Below are 24,746 nucleotides of genomic sequence, written 5' to 3' on the forward strand. Positions count from 1 at the left end.
CAAGGAAGTAGAAAATCAAAGTTGAGTAATAAAATACATAAAATCATACAACTCATAGGTTTTGCAAAAGAACTATGAATTTATGTTCTATTCATATGAAATAACATGCTGACCTCGCAAACAACTGCTGAAGATAAAAACATAATTTAATACAAGTATTTCCATCGCCCTCACCATAAAAAAAAAGTTTAATTGAATTCAACCACATGCCGTTTGCAATCAAGACATTAAAGCGATACAACTATAAGCTTTAAGTGCTGTTTTGTGTATAACCGAAGGCGAATTCATCTACTGTAGAAGCAACTAGTCAAAACAGAAACGTAGCTTCGAATCAGCATCCCTCGTGTTGTAAACATCGAAAGAAAATCAAGCTCGGCATCCGAAGATGCCTCGGTGCACATGTTTTCCATGGTAACGATTTAAACCGGCTAAAATAAAGTTTGCTCGTTCGCACTCAAGAAAGCCCTGAAAACAATCCTCGTTCTGCACTGCTCCACTTACGAAAACAAACCCGTATCCTAGCAATATGCCCCAGCATCTCATCTTTCGGCGACCAAAAGCCGGTAGTAAACAACCCGAACCTACCACGTGCTCGGTCGGCTTCATGAATGAATGCACGTGGCTTTGTTTACTAACAAAATGAAACGAAATCAACGCGCATACTCGGCTTTATTGAAGAATTCCGAAATCTGAAAGATAAACGATGCCAGTTTTCATCAGGTTTTTCCATGAACCTTTTCCATTTCTAGTCTGTCAGGGAAGCAGTAACCATCTCCGGGAGCTTACAATAAAATGTCGCTTCTCATTCTGAGCCATTTTAGTGCAAATTAATTCTCCCTAAATGTGAGCTTTTGCAGGTAATTTTGGTTTCAAAAGCAAGCGTTCGCATTTTGCAATCGAATGATACCTATTTCGTGCGGTTCCATACGAGTTTAAGCGGTGAAAAGTGCGTTTGAAAATTCGGGTGGAGCACCGATCATGGATGGCAAAGTGTCTCCAGATTTAGTGAAAATTAAGATAAAATCCTGGAAAACGGCGACCTGTTATGTAATTCTGTAACGAATTGTTGGAAAAAGTGTTGTGAAGATAATTGTTTGATGAATGCATACGAATTGGCAAGGTTTCGAATCAAATAATGATGGAAAAAGGCAATTTTTCGCAATGTGAGAAAAAAGCATGATGGCGACATATTGGAATTTTCTTCCGTTTGCTTTTCGCCATGTAATTCAGTGGGTGGGATGTGTAATGATGGAATCGAGAAATCTTCGCCGTGGTGCTATCTGCGATGCTTTCCGGGTCGATACGGGGTGTTTTATGTGGAAATGCATGCCTTTCCTAGTTGTTGCTAGCATCGTCGGGTGCTTTTGGCAAGCAGTAATGTTTGGAGGTGATGCCTACACTATTGGAATGCGGTGATGTGAAGTCGTTGTGAGATGTAGTGGATGAGGATACAGTGTATTCGAGGAAAATTGTTTCGATACAAAAGTGCAAGCGGCAATCATGGTTGAAAGTAATGCGTGTAACTAAATGGAAGTTAAAATGAATTACGCACATAGTGACGAAAACGGATGGAGTTTGCTGACTTTCGCGAGTGGAGTATGCAGTAAATCATACACATTTACTCATTCTGTTCCAAAAGTATAATTACCTTACAGGCGAAAATAACTACATGCGTAATATATTACCGAGCCAAAAGGCCATAACAAAAACCTATCATGAATAGTGTTGGACAATTGTGATATGTTACGACGTAATAATAACTGAAAAAATATTATTTACAACTTTGCACATGCTAAAACATTATGTAGTTTAAAAATAAGTCCCAACAAGGTTTTAAAAATTGATCAAATATAAAAGATATTTTACTTGGCTCGACAAAATGTTTTTATCTTGTCTACTACCCTGACTAACACTTTGACTTTTTCGCTCTCCTATGTAAGCATACGATACCATTTTCCATTTAAAAAATCCCAAATTTTAAGCTGGTACTCTTGTTAACCCTGCGAGCAGAGACGTAGAAATGCCAATTTAGAGAAGGCAAGTTCGATTCTCGATCCGGGCTAGGATGTCTCGGATGGGAAAAAATCTCGACTGCAGACGTATTTTGCCCACTTGATGTTTGTATGGAAATTAATATGGAAATAATCACTTTTGCAAAATTACGTTCCGGGAGATAATCATTAAAAGTTTAACCAACACGTTGACTTCATTAAGTACTTACTAATCCATACATTAAATTTCCAAAAAAAAATCAAATTAGCTCAAAATTTTAAATTATGATTACAAAAGTTTAAGCGAAGGAGAATGAAAAGTTCAAATTTCAATTACTCTATTATCTACTGTGCCCAGAATTCTGCCTGTATGAAATATACAATAAATCTACGCTTGAAAATAGATCAAGAAACAATGGAATGAAAAGAAAACGAAATTCCATACATTCAAATGTCTGTTGCTCAATATGATCTACATAAAATGATAACACAAACGCGACAGTAATGAATATGTATATCCGATTCATCTGCGAAACTGAACCATTGCTAGTCGATTCTCCTTAGAAACACAGCTAATAATAAAATACTTTGCATACTTCATTCTGACTACGAAGCCAGCCAGCTTTCCATAATCCATCCATCAACCTCGGCAACCATCGTCATAAGGGCAACTGTTGGAAACGGTTGCTTCAAGCATCATGGCCGCTGCCAGTGACACCACAAATCCAATGGACGAAGGATTGCAAGACCTGGGGGTGCCAGTGCCGGTTCAAACGTTTCTCTGGCAACAGATAGCCCCGTTTATCCGGCCCAAGCTAGGCAAGCTACATGAAGCTAGCTGTATGGTAAGTTCCCACGTTTCTTTCACATTTCGTTCCACAATGTTAAATGTTGACTTTTCCACCATAACAGTGTGATCTTACTTTTGTTGTTTTTTAACCAAATTTAACGGTAACAAAATTTTTAATAAGGATCCCGTATGATAGATCATTAACCACATTGGAAGGCAATGTATTATGAATTAGAGCTTCATTATTGACAAATCGGTTGATTGTGTCGTGTAAAGATTTTTTGCTGTATATTGCGTCTGTGTGCGAATCCATTATATGTCACCATTCCTACTAAATTACTATATAAATAGATGGTGTAACACTAACTCTCATTTTCTGGAGAATCAAACACTCCATCAAAAAAAAGGTCAATATCCATACCAAAATTGATTGAACTTTGATTGAAACAACGGCTTTACACTGAACTAGCCTCACACAAAATTATTAGAATTGTTACATTATTATGAAAATTGGCTATATAAAAACCGGATTTCTTTACATACATTGAGTTCTCTCGGGCTTGGGATCATAGGGGCGTAACTGCATTGATCGATTTCTCTCTATCGATTTTTTCTTTTGTAAATAACTCAACTTAATTAAAAGTAGCAACCGTGATAGTTTGCTTCTGGTGCAAGATTCAACCATCCATTATCACCCAAATCAATCAAATCTACGTCAAAGTGCCAAAATTTGCTGCCTTGATCAGAAGAAAATATCGACGAAGACAACAGTTACGCCCCTATGATCCTATGCACGAGATCTAATTATCATCTATTAAGGTCACTCCTGACAGAATCCAAGTTTCAAAGTGCTCGCATTTTCTGGGGCACACCAATCGATACGGATGCGGAGGACAACTGTCATTTTTGTTGATTCAGCTTTGCTGCGTCGCAGCATGTGTGAAAAAATAAAAATGACAGTTGTGCGTTGCTTCCGTATCGATTAATGTGCCCCCGAAAACGCGAGCACTTTGAAACTTGGATTCTGTCAGGAGTGACCTTAATAACTCCGTTCTGTTATCAAATCACTATAACGCAATCCAGCGCAATGATGAATTTTAAATATCGTTGACAACCAAGCTATGTAAATTACGTAGTGCTGATATCTTTGATACACAATAAATCAAAACCATGTTTAAAATAATTAGATGTCATCCAACATCTAATTTCATAATATATGCATTATACCAGATAATGCATTGAGCTCGCAGAACTTCGAAGGTTACATTTGATGGCTTTGAATTTATTACGAATTGAACAATAATTTAAATATTTTAGAAGTGGTGTTGGATTGAAACAAACAAAACTTGGTATGCTGGTGCAAATAAGCATCCGCAGAGCTACGTAGGGGAACGGTTCGGCACTTCATCTCACAGCTCCCATTTCCATCCCATCAAAAACAAAGCAATGAAAAGGTATTTGATTTATTATTTATTTTTGTAATTTTTTTCAGCATACGCGCTTATGTTAGCAAAGAGAGCGACAAGATTGGTGCTGTATTTTTTTTTGCGATGAGATGAATATATGTTCAGTGAGATGATAAATGGAACATTTCCTCTAGTTGCTCCCCAGCCGTTTTTGGTATTTTTCTGAAATGCCCTTTTTTTCTCATTTAGTGTAATTTAAATTGTCACGAATAGGCTAAAAATATTTTACTAAAGTTTTTGTCGGTGAGGTGACTGTATGACTTTACTTTTCATCTGATTCCCCTATTTTTTTGTACTGTAGCTAAGCCATCTGAGTTCTGTCCTGTGAAGGTGCAAATTCGCTTGATGTTTCTAATAATAAGCGCTACAGTAAACTATTTTTAAAGTGTTCAGGTCTCATAACCCGAATCGCACTTTAATCGCATTTAATAACTTATTAACGCCCTCCTTAGCCGTGCGGTAAGACGCGCGGCTACAAAGCAAGACCATGCTGAGGGTGGCTGGGTTCGATTCCCGGTGCCGGTCTAGGCAATTTTCGGATTGGAAATTGTCTCGACTTCCCTGGGCATAAAAGTATCATCGTGTTAGCCTCATGATATACAAATGCAAAAATGGTAACCTGGCTTAGAAACCTCGCAGTTAATAACTGTGGAAGTGCTTAATGAACACTAAGCTGCGAGGTGGCTCTGTTCCAGTGTGGGGATGTAATGCCAATAAGAAGAAGAAGAAGAAGAAGAACTTATTAACGCAATAAGGTGTAGGTCTGAAACGTCTTGAATTTTCTTATTTCGTGGAAAACTATGTTCCTGATCGTTCACTTACTCTGTAGGACGTCCTGAAAAGCTACAAAAAACTTACTCTTAATGTGTTCGGGTTATATTGTTCCGGATTTGACTTAGCAATATCTCAGGCATTTCTCATCCAAATTCACTTGTTTTTTATAACAGAAGTTCATACATTTTCCGAAACTTACCTCAGATTGTTGATCGCCAACACCAACATTTTGTAATAGTCAATTGGCCATTTTATAGGAAGGAAAATTGCGCAATAACTGTTCTTTCTCAAAAATGTACCAAAAACTATTCAGAGATGACGGATAACGAAATGCAATCAATATTTCTACAGATGTTCCAGGTTCTAAAAATCAATCTGGAATTCAGAACCTTGAAACCTTGGTTATCAAGCTTTGATTCATAGTTATGTTATGATAGTAATCCATCATTGGCCATTCACTATCATGTGCTTAATTTACCATTTGGATATGTGCAAATACATGCCCCATTCATTTTTGAAAAACATAAACATGTTTTTAAGTGATGATGGCCTTCGGGATTTAAGTTGTATTTTTACGGGATCTGCCCAATGTTTCATTAAGATTTTGGGAACCAAAGGCTTCGAAAAAAAATGTGTTTTCCGCGCGTTTTTAATTTTAATCAATTTTTATATTATTATGTATTACTATTTCTTACAATTTTAGAATTTACACGTTTTTATTCTGTTTTGCATAACGCGATACATATCACTTGTGTAAAAACAGAGTTTAGAGCATAAGCCATTTCAGATAATTTAAAAACAAAATGATGGGATCGAATAGTTCCTGTTGCATAAAGTTCACACACTCATTCTGGAGCTCTGATCAACTTGTCCACCAGACTACGTTCGATACAATGTCGATAGCAACTCTTTGTGATCTAACAGGCCCCTAGATACCATCTTAAGGGTTTATGACTTAGGAATGATCGAGAGCGACGTTTTGCGTTTTGCAAACCTTTCTGCATTTACGATCAATTAGATTACCAACTCAATTACGTTAGATACAAAACCGATAGCAAGCTATCATAACCGATAGCAAGCGTAGACCATGCGTATGATCAAAAATTTAGATATGTTTACTTAAGATAATCTGATTGAAATTCCAAACGATTAAGCGAGCTTCCAGCATCGTATTTGGACATACATAAACCGTAAATTATAAGCATGGTCTCTAAGTGGCCTGTATAGACATGATTGGTGGCTATCGGCTTTGAACAGAGTATAGTTGACTTTGTAGACCAATTCGTTTAAATTCCAGAGTGATTAGGAAATTTTAGAACATTTGTAGTAAATCATGCGCATGACTTCTAAGGACCTGTTTGGACACCATAGGTTGCTTTTGCGTTTGCACCGAATCCAGTTGACTTGGTAGACTAGTTGGTCTACATTTAAGAATGATTTGGAGAACTTAGAAACCGGTAATCATCCGCATGGCTTCAAGGCACCTGTATGGACACCATAGATTACTATTGGTTTTGTATCGAACCGAGTTGATTTGGTAGACCAAATGACTCCAGTTTGATTTGGAGAACATAGAAGATCCGATTGATACAGATCTAAATCGTAAACAATGCTCATGGCCTCTAAGGGCCTGTATTGACACCATGGCTTGCTAATTGTTTTGTACCGCACCCAATTGAAATGCCCGTTTAATTGGTCTGAACTCGAGAATGATCTGGAGAACTTATAATATCCGATTTGAACATATCTGAATAGAAAATTAGGCGCGTGGCTTCTAAGAGTCGATTCTTCCTCCGACGAATACAAAATGTTAGGGTGGCCGATCAACAATCTAGGGTCACTTCCGGAATCTTTTTATATGACAATGAAGTACTCGTCAGGGGGAGATCCATAAAGTACGTCACGCGAAAATTGGCGACTTTCAACCCCCCTCCCCCCGTCGTTACACTTTTTGTATGAATCCTCTAAAATTTCTGTATGACTCGTCACGCTTCTCGGAGCCCCCCCCCTAACAGCGTGGCGTACTTTGAGGATGGACCCTCAAAATGTTTAATTCAATAGATGGCGTTATTTCAGTGGCAGTAAAATCAAAATTTCCTCACTATAAAACTACTAATCAGTGAAAACTAAGTGCAGGAGATAATCTTTTCACCCCATACTGCATTCCTTATCACTACATTCTTCTAAAACATTTCCCCATTTTCCATAAATTTGCGAAATACATTATTTTCTCATACATTTGATCGTTTACCAATTACCATTCTTCCATGAGCTCATGGTGAAAATTTCAAAACATAGAGTAGCAGTGATATGGAAATGCTAATATCATCTTCCAAACTTGGACGTACATGTTCATGATAGCATTAGAGGCGAAAGTATAGAATTGATAGTTCCGTTAGGATACGGCAGGCATGAAGAATGTTTTTATAGAAGTCGATTTGAAAGCGAGCGGAGGGCAATATTTGTGATGGCACATATCGCACGACCTTCCTTCTGCCAAGCTCCCGTATGAAGGGGGAGGGAAGAATATCAGTGTGGAAGCTGATATATCTCCACTGGCAAAAGGAAGGTGGTTTGACTTGCTCATATGCCATCGCGTGCGGAAGGATTTGCTATCGACGAGTACTGTCTCCAAATTTCTAATATGACATCAGCATTTAGTCGAATAGGATTTTTATTGCACAGTTCTGTTTTTCTCATTGCGTCCAGGTTTAAGCAGGCTTAACAAAACAGATAGAAACGCTGGTATCGCCACTCAGTGCAGCACGGAAGGTTGTTGTCTACACTTTTCAAACAGTCGGTCCCTCATTATTTTGGGGATATAAATATGTAACGGTGTGTTTGTCCGAAGAGGCTTATTTTCAAAAAACCAGTATCTCTAAAACACTCACTACACGAAAGTATAGGTTTTCCTCTTCCACATAGGGGCATTTTTAAAATGTTCTATCGGGGGTAATTTTCCATACATCTTTGGGGGGTTAAATCATTTGAGATTTCTATGGAATTTGCAATAGTAAACAAAATAAAAATTGTTCTAGATCCCCCGATAGAGCATTTTACTTTACCCACTATATGAAAGAGGAGAGCATATACTTTCACGTGGTGGGTGTTTACTGATTTGGGTGATACTGATTTTTGAAAAATAATGTTTCCCCATAGAGACACCGTGATGTAAATGTGGCTGAGGAATATCTGAGATATTGCTAGGTAAAATTTGGGTCATTATGACCCGAACGTAAGTTTTTTAATCTTTTTACAGTAAAATATATTAGCTCTTTTAGTGGAATGTATTCAACCGTCTAAGACGAATTAACCTTAAGTACTAAGTAATTAACTAAGTACTTAATTCGTCTTAGACGTCTTTTTACAGTGCTCAAAAATACTTAAACTTAAGGTATTCGGGTTATATTGACCCAGATTATAAAATTATAGCCTTTTTTTTATTTTGACAAATTTCGGATTTTCTGGGCATTTTCGAAAGATAATTACCTATAATAATTCTGATATGATAATTCACATTGAGGTTGGAGTGCAAATCCCATGCTTCCGTCCATTGGTTCCTTGTGCAATTGCGATTGTGCTGGTCAATCACGGAGTAACAACTACGATATGCACGGTCATCATGCTCATGCTCATATATATTATATTATAATTATAATTTAATCACCGTTCAGAACGTTACCCAATATTGACCACAGGTATGTACCTATCAGGGAAAACTGTTTGTAGAAAATGGTACAATATTTAAAAGACTTGACCATTTCAGAATGCACCTCATCAAGAACGTGACGTAGGAAGGCGTTTTCTGACACATAAGACATTGATAAGTTTAGAATTCAAACCCCAGGTAGTGGGATGTATGGAAAAATCATTTTACACTTAACAAGATATACCGATATATGGAATAATCTACCTTGTAAAAATTTTTATTGCAATATTTGAAATTTGTAGAAATAATGTATTAGGGGCCCTCCTTAGCCGTGCGGTAAGATGCGCAGCTACAAAGCAAGACCATGCTGAGAGTGGCTGTGTTCGATTCCCGGTGCCAGTCTAGGTAATTTTCGGCTTGGAAATTGTCTCGACTTCCCTGGGCATAAAAGTATCATCGTGTTAGCCTCATGATATACGAATGCAGAAATGGTAATTTGGCTTAGAAACCTCGCAGTTAATAACTGTGGAACTGCTTAATGAAAGCTGCGAGGCGGCAATGTCCCAGTGGAGCATGTAATGCCAATAAAGAAGAAGAAGAATAAATGATGCGTTAATGGTGTGTAATCGACTGTCTTGTGTAGGAGTAAATAATTAGGCTAGTGCGCATTAAACATTATCTATCTACCCTCAATACATTTTGTCATAGTCATTCAGAATGTCCAGGACTACAAAACGGTTATCAGTATAATGTGTCCTGCTTAAAAAAGCGGCACTAGAGAGGAGTTATATTTGAGTATGTTGCCCCTTATAAGATCTGGCGTACTTTTGTGCGCAGTATTTCTCCAAAAGTTTTCTTTGTAGCCAACTGTGCTGCCCTAAATGGCCGGAACGAAGATATGATATTTAAATCTGTTTTAATCAAAATCAATGCTCGCAGGACTTTGAAATTTTCTAGAATTTTCTAGTAAAGCATTTTCCGTTTGTCTTCCATACGCACCTTGTAGTTTCACAAACTATAATACATTTTTATCGGCCACCTTTCAGACACGCCTTATAGTTTTTTTAAGCCACCGATCTTCCAGACGCGCATTGTAATTTTGCAAACCACAAACCAATTTCTTACGGTCTTCCAGGCGAGGCTTTGATGATCTTCAAACCACAAACCATTTTCCCAGCGGTCTTTCAGACGCGCCATCACAAGCCATTTTCCCACTGCCTTAGAGACGCGTCTTGTGATTAAGCAAACCGCAAACCATTTTCCGACGATCTTCGAGACGCGTCTTGTGATTTAGCAAACCACAAACCATTTTCCCAATGTCTTCGAGACGCGTCTTGTGATTAAGCGAACCACAAACCATTTTCCGACGGTCTTCGAGACGCGTCTTGTGATTTTGCAAACCACAAACCATTCCCCGACGGTCTTCGAGACGCGTCTTGTGATTTAGCAAATCACAAACCATTATCCGACGGTCTTCGAGACGCGTCTTGTGATTTTGCATACCACAAACCATTTTCCGACAGTTTTCGAGACGCGTCTTGTGATTTAGCAAACCACAAACCATTTTCCGACGGTCTTCGAGACGCGTCTTGTGATTTTGCAAACCACAAACCATTTTCCGACGGTCTTCGAGACGCGTCTTGTGATTCCAAAACATAGACCGACAGGATTGCCAAAATGTGTGCCCCTATATGGCTGGAACGAAGTTATGACAGCGACTCTCCATGGTTGGCTCTTAAAAGAAAGGCTTTCGAGGCCTCTGAACCTCTTGAAAGTAGGTTTCCGAAACATTTGTAAGAAGTCCTCCGATCCTCTTGAAAAGAGTTCTCCGAGCTGTTTAATAAAAGGCTTTCGAAAAAACGGAGCTTTTCGGAAAAAAAAGCCTTCATGTCTTTTAAATGGAGGCTTCCGAACGTGTAGGCTCTAAATTTTAGTTCAGAGGCATATTCATATTTTTATCATTCAACATTTTGTTTCAATCAGGTAGATAGTATAGAAGATTGTGAAAATTTATTCATTCATCGTTCTGTCCTTTTGATCCTTTCATCCATTACGTTGGTTGTGGAGGAAAGGACTGGATAGTCTTTGTCAATAGCCTAGTCGCAATGCATATTATTATGTACAAGATAAAATCTTGAAATAAAAAAAAACATATATCAAAACTTTATAAAAAAGTTTTGATTAAAAATCCGCCATTATGCATTTTTGTCCGAGGTACCCCCTGGGTTCGACGAAGGTACCCCCAGGGGTACATGTACCCCAGGTTGAGAACCGCTGCTGTATGGGATAACAGCGCCTCTAGCGATCTTATACTTATGCTTCTACTCAAGGCCGTTACGAATATTTAATAAAAATTATGTCCTACTGGTCTCCGAAAGGTCAAGAGGTGGGTGGAGGGATAAAACAAATCTAAAAACTCCTCATATTTGTTGAAGAACGTTTTGAAAATCCTAAAAAATCATCAAAGTTTTTTTGTGCTCCACCTCAAATAGTAGTTTGTGCAACTAGTTGGAAAATAGTAGTTTGTGCAACTAGTTGCAAAAAGATGATTTTTTCAGTACGAGTTGTACGTTTATCCAACGAGGCTTGCCGAGTTGGATAAATACTACGAGTGCTGAAAAAATCGAGTTTTGCAACGAGTTGCACACGCTATTTTTTGCAATGACGAAAAATTGGCTTTAATATGATAATCTGTACCAAAATGGTACATTTTTTTTACTTCACATGATCAATCTTGCCATATATCGTGCTGCTGCAGGAAACAAACACGTTCCATGTTATCGTGCCACATTGTATGCTGGAAAGACCATAAAGCAATAGATAAACCTGATTTTGGTGAGTTTGATGTCATGTCCTACAAATTATTTCATTTATTATGTGACACGAAGAATGGACTATTTGATCGCTCACCCAACCTAATTGAGCTAAATGTGGTCATGAAACTACTGTTCTAATGCTGGTTTTCCATTAGAGCACCCAAATGAGTGCTGTAGTGGATTTTATGCAACCCATTTGAGTTGCATAATGTTCATTAAAGCACCCATTTCATTGGTATGGAAAAGTAGGCCGTTTTATCACTCAAATGCCAACTGTAAACCAGGTATTATGATCAGGAATTGCAAAAAAGTGTTTTTGCTGCACGAGTTGTACGCGGTACATTCTACGAAGCTTGCCGAATTGGATAAATACTACGAGCTCTTAAAAAAATCGAGTGTTGCACTGAGTTGCACACGCTATTTTTTGCGATACGAAAAATAGGATTGATTTTGTACCAGAATGGCTCAGTCTGTTTTACTTCACATAATTATTTTTGTCAAAAAATCATGTTGCTGCGGAAAACAAACAGATTCCATGTTATCGTACTACAGTGCATGCTCGACAAACCATGAAAAGACAGATAAACTAGCCTATTAATCAAACTATTTCATTTATTACGCACCACGCTGTTTGTACACTCGCCCAAGCTAATTGAACAAAATGTGGTCATGTAAATACTGTTCTAATGTTGGTTTTCTATTATAGCACCCAAATTCAAATCAATCCAAATCGTGCAGCTAGAATAGTGATGAAAATTTGAGAGAAGACATTTATTTCTACACGAAAGATTCAAAATGTGAATAAGAAGATTAGAAACCATTTGTAATAGGCTTTGTGTAAAAAAGAACCGAAATAGGAGCACGGATAACCAACAACAACACATGAATTTGGTTGAGAATCTTGATAAATTGTTCGATGTAGCATCTTATACAGGCCATATATGGTAGAAAAAATTTCCAATGATCGGAAGATTTGTGTTTGTATTTGTATCGTTGAAGCAACGGATTCATCGAAATCCCAAGCAGCACACTTGTGTAACGAATTGCATATGCACGACTGATTAAGGAGCGTTTCTGACCAAGAATAGCAACCACAGCGAAGCCAAATAAATTAGTTTTAGTATAGTGAACATGAATGTTCAATTTTTCAAAGACATCCTTTCGATTTAAACCACTTCCAGCTGGTAGCATAGGCAAAAAGAGTAGACAACAACTTTCCGAGCACCATGATAACGGGACTCATTGTTTAGAGGCGATACAAAAATTTCTATCTGAGCTGAGTTTTCCCGGAAAACAAGAAAATCCATCCAAATCGCATCCTACACCATTCCACTATGGTCCAGGATACAGATTTACGCGGAAAGATGAATTTTACGTAAAAACTATATTTTTTAGGAAAAACTGTTGTTCTACAAAATTGTTCGAAATAGTAAGGCCATCATTATGGTTCTACCGAAAAATAGGGTGGCCCATCATTATAAAAAAATTAGAAAATATTTTTTTTATTTCTCAGAATATTGACATGTTATATTCTACAAAGTTGTAGCATAGCTTATTCCTATCAATTTCGCTAAATTTTTTTTTTCTGTGGCTCTTAAGTTGGCTGATTTAGAGCAATTTTACCTAATTGGATTAGGGTGTACCTTAAAAAAACAGTATTTTTGATCTACTTTTTTTGTTTTAGATTTCTCGAAAAAGTCGTGTTCAGGTGACTTTTAGAGCTAAAAAAATGCAACTTTTGATGGGTAAATATGCTCAATATCTTTTTCCGATCAAAAGTTATAATCGTTTTTCTGTCAAAATTACATTTTTTTCATAAGTTGATATCTCAGGTTAGGGCAGACCAAAAAAATATTTTTACACGGCATTTGAAAGAGAAATTAAAATTCTTTATTATGTCAAAAAATTGGGGATATGTTATTTTTTTATTTCAAGTTTTATCAATTTTACTAAAATGTTTTTTCAAAAAAAATTATTATAACTCGACAACGGAAGAAGATACAGCCGATATTCTTATAGCAAAACACGCGTTTTGAAAAACCCCAAAAGTCATTAGAACATAACATTCGTGAAAAATTAAAACTAAAAAATCTACAGCTTTAACACTTATTTTTATCATTATCATCGTATTGCAAGATTTACGAGAAAAGATGCATTTTCGGTCTGAAGCATACTTTTAAGAAACAAAGTTTGTTCTACAAAGTTGTTCTGGATACTTGGGCCCTTATTATAGAGTTATCGAAAAATAGGTGGGCCATTTTATAAAAACGTGAAATTTTTATTTTTTTATTTTGCGGAATATTGACGTAAACTGTTCTACAAAGTTGTAGCGCAGCTTTTTCCAATCAACTTTGCTATATAAACTTTTTATGTAGCTCTCAAGCTCACTTGTTTAGAGTAATTTTACTTACCAGGATTAGGGTGTCCCTTAAAAAACAATATTTATGATCTGCTCTTTTCAATTTTTTTTTTCACGTATGTCACCTTCTGAAGACTTTTGGGGCTTTTTAAAACGCGTGTTTTGCTATAAGAATATGGTCTGTATCTTCTTCCGTTGTCGAGTTAAATCAATTTATTTGAAAAAACATAATTTTAGTAAAATTGGTTAAACTTGAGATAAAAAAATAACATATCTCCAATTTTTTGACACAATAAAGAATATGAGTTCCTCTTTCAGATGCCGTATGAATATATTTTTTTGGTCTGCCCTAACCTGAGATATCAACTTATGAAAAAAATGTAATTTTGACAGAAAAACGATTATAACTTTTTATCGGAAAAATATATTGACCATATTTACCAATAAAAAGTTGCATTTTTTTGAGCTCTAAAAGTCACCTGAACACGACTTTTTCGAGAAATCTAAAACAAAAAAAGTAGATAAAAAATACTGTTTTTTTGAGGTACACCCTAATCCAATAAGGTAAAATTGCTCTAAATCAGCCAACTTAAGAGCTACAGAAAAAGCATTTTTAGCAAAATTGATTGGAATAAGCTGCGCTACAACTTTGTAGAACATAACATGTCAATATTCTGAGAAATAAAAAAAACTATTTTTTTTTACATGCTGGGCCATCCTATTTTTTGGTAGAACCATAATGATGGCCTTACTGTCTCGAACAATTTAGTAGAACAACAGTTTTTTTTTCTAAAAAATATAGTTTTGGCGTAAAATGCATCTTTCCGCGTAAATCTGTATCCTGTACCATAGTGCATTCTAAGCTCCAAAAAGGTCACCTAAATAAACCAAATACAACAACAACCCATTCAAGCTCCTTTTGAAATATCTTGCTGTATCTATCCAAAATGATGATTTTATGCAAACCACCATAAAACTGTCCAATGCTAAACTAATCAATGTCTTATATCAAAGCACACGCCTTCCTGGACCTCTTTCTTGGAGAGGAGCATTTCAAAATGGCCAGGACTTTATAATCAACATAAGAATAAAAAGTCTCTTAACTCTTAACTAGCCAAGGACAGCATTGGGTGACGTTCTAAATGATGATTAATTTATACAAAAAAAAACTCTGAACTCTAAAAATCTGAAATTGGTCAAATAATAAAAAAAGAAAGTTAATTGCTTATTTTCCGGGTATAGACTACCCGGATTGGAAATTCATTACTAGTTATGTTAGAAAACTCGATTTGTGAACAATGCACATGCACAACATGTGAAAGATTTAGTTCGAAATATGTATTGGTTAAAAAGACCTCACTATGCTTTGCAGCTTGGTGGTTACTGGGAATTTGGGCTCATCAGTAAACTGCGGAGGACGGAGGAGTTCTTTCATAACTTTGTGGGGAAATCACCTGTCTAGCATACTGAGGTCGTGGGTTCAAACCCCGTCGAAAGAAGAGGTTACATCCAATACAATTTTCAAACCAAATCTTTCACATGCTGTACATTGTACATATGCAAATATAAAAAAAAAGTCATAACAACTTCAATTTGAGGTCAATATAAGCTTACGAACCTAAGTTTTTTGAGCACAGACAGAAGGTTAAGAATATTAATGCTTTATACCTGTTCTTTGGTTTGTGACAATCGGTAGATTCAATCTAACAATAGAACACATTAATACATATACCATAGTAAGAATCATCGGATATCCAGCCAATGCCAAACTATCCAAGTTGGTGAGCCATAATTTAAACTGCGATTTGTGATCACCAAAGTAAACAGAAATCTAGCAGCATATCACTGTGAATGTGTGCATCAATTACTAATGACAACTGCTATTAGCATCGAACGGCAAGCATCGTCGTCGTCCTATGCAGAGGATTCAACAGGAGCCAGCAACCCCATACCTATACTCTCTTTCGATATGTTTCGCCTCGTTCAACGGGATGTATAGTGCCGACGGGTGTTATTATTTGATTATTACCACTTCACACTCAGCTTCATTTCGTGCCAACAAGTTTCCACATTCGCTTCGACTCGCTGCCAAGTCGTCTTCCGTTTGGTATCGGTGCCACCGCAGAAAAATTTATAGGACATGTTTATGACGGACCTAAATAGATGTTATGATGCCAGCTCCGGAAAAATTAAAATGAGCATCGTAAAATCAATTGCACCACTGATCCCAACTTGTATTTAACGATTGATTTGTATCCCTTATGTCTGCTTTCATTCGTTTGGTTTTGCTCACTGTATATATGGTAATCCTGGTATTGTTCCTGTAAATAATGACTAAATGTATTTTCTTCCAAACCATGTTTCTTTGCTTTTTCTATTCTCTATGCGTCATCTGTGCATAAAAACAATGTTTCAACAACATCGCTGTACTCGTTTAAAATTATGTTCATTTAAAACAATAACTGTGTGTAAAGTATTGTCAACATGCACCTGGACATCATGTAAGTGTAAATAATGTGCAGTTTTTTTATACGTACACTTCGTAGGACTTACGAATACTTGATATCCCAAAATAGGTTGCTTTTATAAATATATAATTTAAACAAAAAAATTGATATGTTATAAGTTACAGACAAATCTGGTAAAACATGAAAACTACATATTACGTAATATTACATTGTTATACAATTATTAGTTGCAGTAAAATTTTAAAAAAATAAAAAAACATATAATTTTAAAAGTTACCTATAGAATCGTTAACATAATTAGTAAAAGTAACGAGGAATCAGCAATACACCACATTTGGTTCAGTCTTCGTTCCCGGCAGTTCTAATAGAACATGGCATCGAACATCCATGTCTGATTTCAACTCATCGACCCAGTTATGGGACCATACGCAGGGGAAAGGGCAATATGCCCTAGCTAAGTAAAGACTGCTTTAATATCTTTAATATCAAGTTTATCATGGGTATTTTACCTCATGCAACAGTTAAACAACATAGCTAGTTGATGCCATCTTCAAATGGTAGAAAATCTCATTCATATTGATAATGTTCACATTTTAAAAAGTGGTGATATTCTGTTGCCGGATAACGCATGAGGCAAAACGACTTTTAGCTAGCAGCTCTAAGGGAACAACGCACCACGCGTCGTTCAATCAGCATTCTGGTAGGTACAGGGTTTGCAGAAATCTCAATAGATAACGAACAACGATAAAAGAGGGGCAAAAACGGTTCCGAATCATAACAAGCCATGATAACAAATTTATCAAATGGGACTCCATATACAGATGTGTTCGACTTGCGGTTGGCGGCAGGCATAAAAAGTGGTGATATTTCGTTGCCAGAAAACTCATGCGGCAAAACGCCTTTTAGCAGGCAGTTCTTAGGAAACAATGTACCATGCGTCGGCTCATCAGCATTCTGGTATGAACAGTGCATGGAGACGCGAGTACATTGTAGGATAGTTCCACTAGGGCGTTTTGCCTCACCGAAATGTTAGATGTTTCATCAAAATGTGGAAAATTTCAGTTTTTCCTACATTCCTATCTATTATTTTGACACTTTTTTCGCCTAACCTGCATAATTTCACGTCTAGTTTTATTAAGGCTATCTCAAACATGGTAAATATAAGTGAATACCCGAAAGTTGTTTTGCCCCGGGGGGCGTTTTAGGGTCTCTTCCCCTATACAGAGATGATAAGTGAGAGACTTGTTCTTTCTCTTTAGGATTCAATCCCCATTCTGGTATGAATAGTGCGTGGAGACGCGTAGTACATTGTGGGCAAGTCCTACTAGAGCTTTTTGCCTCGCCGTAATGTTAGATGCTCTTCCAAATGTGGAAAATTTCAGTTTTTCCTACCTTCCTATATATAATCTTGAACCTTTTTTTCGCCCTTAATGATTTGGGTCCAATTTAGTTACGTTCATCTCAACAACAATAAATATGATGTAATGCCCACTTCCCCTATTAAATGTTCATCCGCCTATTTTCATTAACCGGAAATCAGTCATCTTGAAGTCCAAAATAGCCAAACATCGATTCGCTCCTTCTCTTCATTGAGTCCGTTTCTGCAATGACCATGTTTATATTATTTTATTTTTTATTTTGTTTTTTTTTATGCGTCGAACATCGATTCATGTCTTCTAATTTTTGATACCGTTCAGCAATACCCATTTGAATGGGTTTTGGTTACTTTCATTAGGCAGTAGTCGGTCATCTCGAAATCCAAAATGGCACCAAACATCTATAACCATTAGTTTAGCATCTATAACCATTAGTTAGTTCTGTTGGATGGATCGCGATCGATAGACTTGAAGGAGTTGGCTGGGACCTAGGACGCTGAGACGGCTTCACAAACGTTTCCATATTACGCTCTAGGGTGTGCTGGCGCTTGAGCGGAAATTATAGATTAAATTAGGGTATCGGTCCAATCCGGACCGGGAACGGATAGGCAGCGTGAAACCTTGTGTGCTCCAGGGTACCAAACGTCCGTTTCGAACTTTGCTCCAGTTTCACCTGCTCTCTTTTGTTCAAAGTTATTCCGTCCTGGCAAAATATGTTTAGATTTCGTATCGTATCATATCGTATCGTATCGGCGAGATTCAGGGTCGAATGCTAAGTGACCGTTACATATCAATTGCCAACTTCGACCCATTGTAGGAAAAAACGGTGTCAGGCCGAAGGTCATTTGGCCGAATGGTCATTAGGCCGAATGGCCATTAGGCCGAATTAGCAAAAAGAAGCAAAAAGTGAAAAATGAGAAGTTCTTTCTTCACCTTACCCCTTCTTCCTTTACCCTTTTTGCATCTTCCTTCTTGTCTTGCATCTTGCATCTTGTCTTCTTTTTCCTTTTTTTCTTTTTCGCTCTTCCTTCTTTCTTCTTCATTCTTCTTTCTGCATTCTTATTCCTTCTTTTTTCCTTCATTCTTCTTCTTTCTTTGTTCTTCCTTTTTCCTTTTCCTTCTTTCTCTTCCTTCTTCCTCTTTCTTCTTCCTTCTTTCTCTCGCTTCTTACTTTTTCTTCTTTTCTCCACCCTTCTTCTTTCTACTTTTTTCTTCTTTTTTCCTTCTTCTTTCTTCTTTCTCCATTCTTCTTTCTTCCTTCTTCCTTCTTAGTCCTAATAAAAAAGGATAAAAGTCCTTCTTTCTTTTTTCTTTCTCGCTTGTTGCTTTTTTTCGTTGCTTCTTTCTTTCTTCTTTTTTCTTCTTCCTTCTCAATTATTTCTTCTTTCTTCTTAATTTTTCCTTCTTCGCTTTTTACTCCCTTTTACCTTCTTCCCTTTTTCCTCGTTCTTCATACCTTTATCCTTCTTACTCCTTCCTTCTTCTTTCTTTTTTCTTCCTTCTTCCTTCTTCCGCCTTCTTGGAGCATCCTTCTTCCTTCTTCCTTCTGCCTTCTTCCTTCTTCTTTATCCCCCCCTTCCTTTTTCCATCTGCTTTCTTCCTTCTTCCTTCTTCTTTCTTGCTCCTCCCTCAGCCTTCTTTCTTCTTTCTTCTTCTTTTTTTCTTCTTCCTTCTTCTCTCTTCCTTCTTCTTTTATTTTCCTTCCTTCTTCCTTCATCCTTCTTCATCCTTTCTTCCTACTTCTTCTTTCTTCCTTCCTTCTTTTTACTTTCTTCTTCAGCAATTAAAAAACAATTCATACAGTCGGTACATTCTTCAAAAATAAATCTTGAGAGCGTTGTGAAATCGATCTTCGTAAACTCTGCGGTGTCTGTAATTGCACTCTAAAATCCTAGTGCATAGGGTAAACTGTCGGAATAAAACGCTTGCTTAAAATAGTTGTGCCTTAATAAGTAATTGACCTTCCGAGACTCGCACCGTTGTAGAGCACGTTCGTCGTTTACAAGAACGGCGGGACAGCGTGAGCGATCCAGGACCATGTGATTAAATACGACAACGGTCTTATAATTTAGTGATTCTCAGAAGCGGTTTGAAGGAAACTTCTTTGAAATGGAAGTTAATGTGGTGGTAATCCAGATCACCATTCTGCACGGGTGAAGATTAGTTTGTCATCATATAGTTACCCCATTTGTTAGCCTGTGCTCTAATCGCCATCTCTGTGATCTGTGATATCGAATCTGTTCGGTATCGAAGGAGAAATAGGAGAGGTTTAGTGATTAGTATTTTTTGCGAATTTGAACGTTAAATCGATGCAAAAGAGTTTGTGTAGAATAGATTCGGTAATTCTAGTACCACTCACCCTTCGAAGATATTTGTGCAAAGAAAACTCTAGTGTGGTTGTGGACAATGGACATGGATAATGACTTTCAGTTTCGCACCGATTCGTGCGTTGCGGGAAGGATGTTTCGACGAATAGAGATCCGAGTATTCATATACTGCATTCGTTTACGAAATTAGTGGCAAAATGCCACTTAGGAAAAATGCTGAAAAGAAGCTTGGTCCATGAAGAGCTCGGTTTGTGCATTGTGATTCCGCAGAAAATTTTGTTGGTCAATTTAACGGAAAACGAGAACTTTGCCAAATTTTCATCTGAATAGTCGTTGGACAGACAGGAGTAGTTTTTGGAAGTACAGGGCATCTCGAAAGGCTGGATGGTCCTAAAAACCTAGACAATCATTTGAAAAAGAGAGCTGATTTCGACAACCAACCAACAAAACAAAATCAAAATATTCTCAAAACTTCGTTGAAAGCCGATGCAGTTTTCCATTCCACCATAGCCAGTTTTCCAAATGGCAATACTTGTCAATCAATGGTTCATTCGAATGGAGATCTCCCTATCGTGTTTGAGCTCCAGTATCTCAGCCTGTCAATCGAAGGTGAGGCTCAAAAACCTTTGTCAATCAACGTTTGTCAACTCGAATTCGGGCCCATGGACTATTCACGTCTTCCCACCTCTTTAGCATGCCGGCTCAAACACAAATAAGCACTGTGTTTCTCGAGACAGTAGCTCTCACTGTCGTCGATGATGATGGAATGGTTTTCCAAGCTTCGTTAGACTCAGTGCCCATCGGGATGCTCACCAATGCCAAGCTACTCATCAATCCTCAAGCCAAAGTGAACGTTTATGTTGCTGGTATTAGGCAGCCCTAAAAAAGTTAAAGCGAACTGTCACTGCAGCCCTCTGGTCCAGAACACAATCGTATTCTACGAAACTCGCGTCATCGATTATCCCACCGCCGATTTGCCTATCATGAAGACATACTTTGTCCCCTCGTTACTACCAGTCATTCCGTAGGCCGATCCGCAGTTTCTAAAACCCATCAAAATTGATTCGGTGATCTGGGCTGAAACGTTTTGCGAATTCCATAAGCAAAATAAGATGTCACTCAGTGAAGGTCAACCTGTCTGGCACCCCACGATCTTGCCCCACTTCCAGAACTTGTTTACAATACACTACCGAAGACCGCTTAGAAGCTTCACTCCAAAGGTTTTTGGAAAGGGAGACTATTCCAAACGAAACCGTCTAAAACGCGTTGCACCACCTCCAAACGGAACATTGCAGCAAATGATGTAGATGTTGAGTACGGAGAACTCCGATCTGAGTACCGATTTCTCAGCCTTGAAAGCAGATCAGAGCGGAACCTTGAAACAAAGGCAGACTGCCACCAGTTTATGAACAACTACAAACTACTTGGTCATATGAAGCGTCTCAGTGAGCTTCTAAACAACACGAAGACCCACTGTTTCTTCCACATCATCCTGACTTCAAGCTTCCCAGCACCACGATGAGTACATGTGTGGTATTCGATGTGTCGACGTGCAAAACGACGCACGTCAGGCTAATCTTCAAAGAGCACTCTTTTAGTGGGTCCGACCGTCCAGTCAGATTTTTTGTCACTTTTCATACGATTTCACCGTCACCACTCGCCTTGGTGGCTGTCCCAGTTCCTTTGGGTAGATCCTCTACCACCTAAACTGCAATCAGAGTGCAAGGGATTTTATGAAACTATTGACCTCCTCCACCAAATCAGGATCCCCATTTTCTTTTACTCGCCAATCCGAACACTATTCAGCTGCATTACTTCGCTGATGCCTCTGAAAAGGCTTATGGTGTATACGATTTTGTACTCAATCATGAAATGACATGTCCACCCATTTGCTGGCATCAAATTCAAAGGTGACTCCACTCTCTCCTTGGCACACCATTGCTCGGATGGAACTATGTGCTGCATAGTTCTTACTGTAGTTTTGGGCAAAAAGATGAATTTTGCCCTCAAACTATTCGCTGCAGTATATTTCTTGTCCGACGACAGTTCCGCAATTGCCTTAATCACAACCTGGCCACTTAAAGACTTTCGCCAACCCTTTTTCCAGAATTCAAGATAATGCCCCAAACGGTATAAGGTCGATGTCGACGATTCCGTGGATGATATTATATCAAAAAGATTAAATGCAGTAAAACTTTTGAACCGCCAGAGATGGTGGACTGGATCAGCTTGGCTGCTGGACTCGAAATGTGGCCTATCGGAGTACTTCCCGAAGAAGATAAGCCAGAAACATCATCTTGTAGCTATGACATCCGCACAACTCACTTTCATCGACAAACTGTTTTCATGTTGCAAGCAATTCTCCAAATGTTGGTGTTACATCGCATTCTGGTTGCGATACCTTACAAGGTCTTTTAATAAATCGATGCACTAATCGTCAACTGCAAGGCAAGTGGAATTCAGGCCCACCGTAGAGTCTATTTCTCCAATAAGCACCGATGAACTTAAATCAGCGGATCAACTATTGTGTCGATTGACTCAACGTGAAAGTTCTCCTCAAGAGTACGATTGCATGTGGTGAAGCAATTTTCAAATAGAGTGCACTTACCTTTTTGACGTGTAAAAGAATTCAGACTAAATCGCGTCGGAGGGCGTCTGAATATCACCGATCTCGAGGAATCAATGAAGCACCCCATATTACTCAGTGCAAAATATCCGATTTATAGTATGCTAGCAAACCACTAAACCACCAATAAAAAAATATTTGATCATTGGAAGAAACTTGCTCTGGCGAAGATACCATCAATGCATCACATGTTTTTGCAACAAACCATCCTTAATTCATCACAGTACCTCCGACTTGCCAACATCGAGAGTTACCCCGAGTCGTCGACGCGTCTTTTCTCTGTGTTAATTATTGTGGACCTATTTTCATTAAATCACATGTTCGAAGTCGCGGTCCAACAAACGTTTACGCAAAGTTTGAACTCATGAAAAACATTTATTCGCATCTTCTGCTCATCCGGAAATATGCACATCATATAGGACTTCGGTCACTGTATACAGTTTGTCCGTAATCATTCCTGCACCTAAAAGAATGTCTGTTTTAATTTAAAAATTGTTGAAAAACTCGCGTAAAACATAAAAATGTGTTTCATAGAATGCAATAAAAGCTTGTACGGCTAACAAGCGACACCGACCAATGATATGATCTGTCTGTAACATCTTCCGAAAACTTTCTTGGGAAATCCTCGAATTGAAAAAAAAAACATAGTCTCGAAGCCTAGGAACGATACATTAATAAGGTAAGAAGTTTTTCAGAATTTATCCACCCCTCTCCTAAAATGATTGTTAAACTTTGAAATGAATTCTGATTCTTGATTTCTCGTTTCTAGTAAAACTGTAGAATTGAAACATATTGAGATTCGGAAATCAAACTTGGGATTCGGTTCCTGATACATTTTTGTCGTTTTGTTCAATTTTGCAACTGAATGTTTGATTCGTTCTTGACAAATCACAAGTAGTGCTATTTTTAGCTTCACAAGTAGGTATTTATAACCACTCTTATAAAAAAGATAAATAATAATCACATAAAAGAAACTACTTAAGTACAGCATTCCAATTACCAACTAAAAGCATTTATTCTTTTGTTTTATCACAAGCTTCATTTCCGATCTTCTATTCCTGCTATTGAGATATCAAGTATTCAAAGAAGTCTTAATAAAATACACTTTTTATTGATTGGATTCTTACGACCATTCTATTCTTAACCTCGTTTCATCGCCCTCATCCTTTATCATACTTAATTCCATGAATCCTATGGCGCCGACCATCGTTTGCACATCCTTCTGCTGCTGGAATCACCACCCACTTCACAGGAACTGAAAGAGGCGTGTAAGGTATGTTTAGCTGATTCGATTATGCGGTGCTAAAGCGAGAGAAATACTGAATTTTTTATTTACTTCCGTCCGACACTACGCGATCCATCACATCCGAAATATTTTACAGTCATTCGAGAAGTCACTGGTGCAGAACATGTTCTACGGGCTATCGCCATCGCTTGAATCGGCACTGAAATCAATTCCCCGCTGGAGACTGGTCCAGGCCGCTTTACCGCACGTCATGCACTGTGCCGGTGCACTCATGCACAATCGGTAATAATTGAGTGCAAAACCCCACAAGTGACTGAGCGGCATTCTATTCCCCGATCCATGTCTTTGTGTCTGTTTCAGCGTTAAGGATTTACAACCGTTGGGAGCAGCCGAGACGAAAATTCTTTATACGCTCCATTGGATTTTACTGTTTGCCGCAGAAGAATGTGCCGACGACGATTTGGAAGCAAACAAGGAGGTCAAAAGCAAACAAATTTATCTGTTCTCTATCCCCACTATTTCGGTAAGCATGGGGTGGGTAGACGGGCCACATGAATTCGATTGTTATTTAGTAGATTTCGGGTATGCATCCATAATGTCACATTTTTTTATGGTAAAGGGTTTTGTAAAAATGTTACATGCCATACAAACAATGTTGGATCCCTCATACAAGGAAACGTGACATATGAAAGTTACGTTAAAAAAAATAATGAAAGCATAAGCTGCTGCTAACCGCAAGTCAGACTTATCTGTATATGGACGCTATATCCAGATAAGTCTGACTTGCGGTTAGCGGCAGTAAGGGCCTTAAGAGAAAAAGACTTCATTCATTAAAACTGTCTAACAAGCGCGATATAA

The 24,746-nt window shown here is 37.9% G+C and overlaps 1 protein-coding gene across 5 annotated transcripts in view; it reads left to right on the plus strand.

The window, feature by feature from the left end:
• The first annotated feature begins 754 nt into the window (after positions 1–754).
• Positions 755–24,746, plus strand: part of LOC134205222 (protein unc-80 homolog) — a 75,888-nt gene continuing 51,896 nt past the window's right edge. For all 5 annotated transcript variants that reach the window (XM_062680277.1, XM_062680278.1, XM_062680281.1 and 2 more), the window contains exons 1-6: positions 755–857; positions 2,606–2,836; positions 16,320–16,346; positions 23,895–23,915; positions 24,025–24,170; positions 24,249–24,411. In XM_062680277.1, coding sequence (XP_062536261.1) covers positions 2,690–2,836; positions 16,320–16,346; positions 23,895–23,915; positions 24,025–24,170; positions 24,249–24,411 — 504 coding nt within the window. In that variant the 5' untranslated portion in view covers positions 755–857; positions 2,606–2,689. The remainder of the gene's footprint in view (positions 858–2,605; positions 2,837–16,319; positions 16,347–23,894; positions 23,916–24,024; positions 24,171–24,248; positions 24,412–24,746) is intronic.

Source organism: Armigeres subalbatus, chromosome 1 (assembly GCF_024139115.2).
Source record: "Armigeres subalbatus isolate Guangzhou_Male chromosome 1, GZ_Asu_2, whole genome shotgun sequence".
In the NCBI taxonomy this organism is placed as follows: domain Eukaryota; kingdom Metazoa; phylum Arthropoda; class Insecta; order Diptera; family Culicidae; genus Armigeres; species Armigeres subalbatus.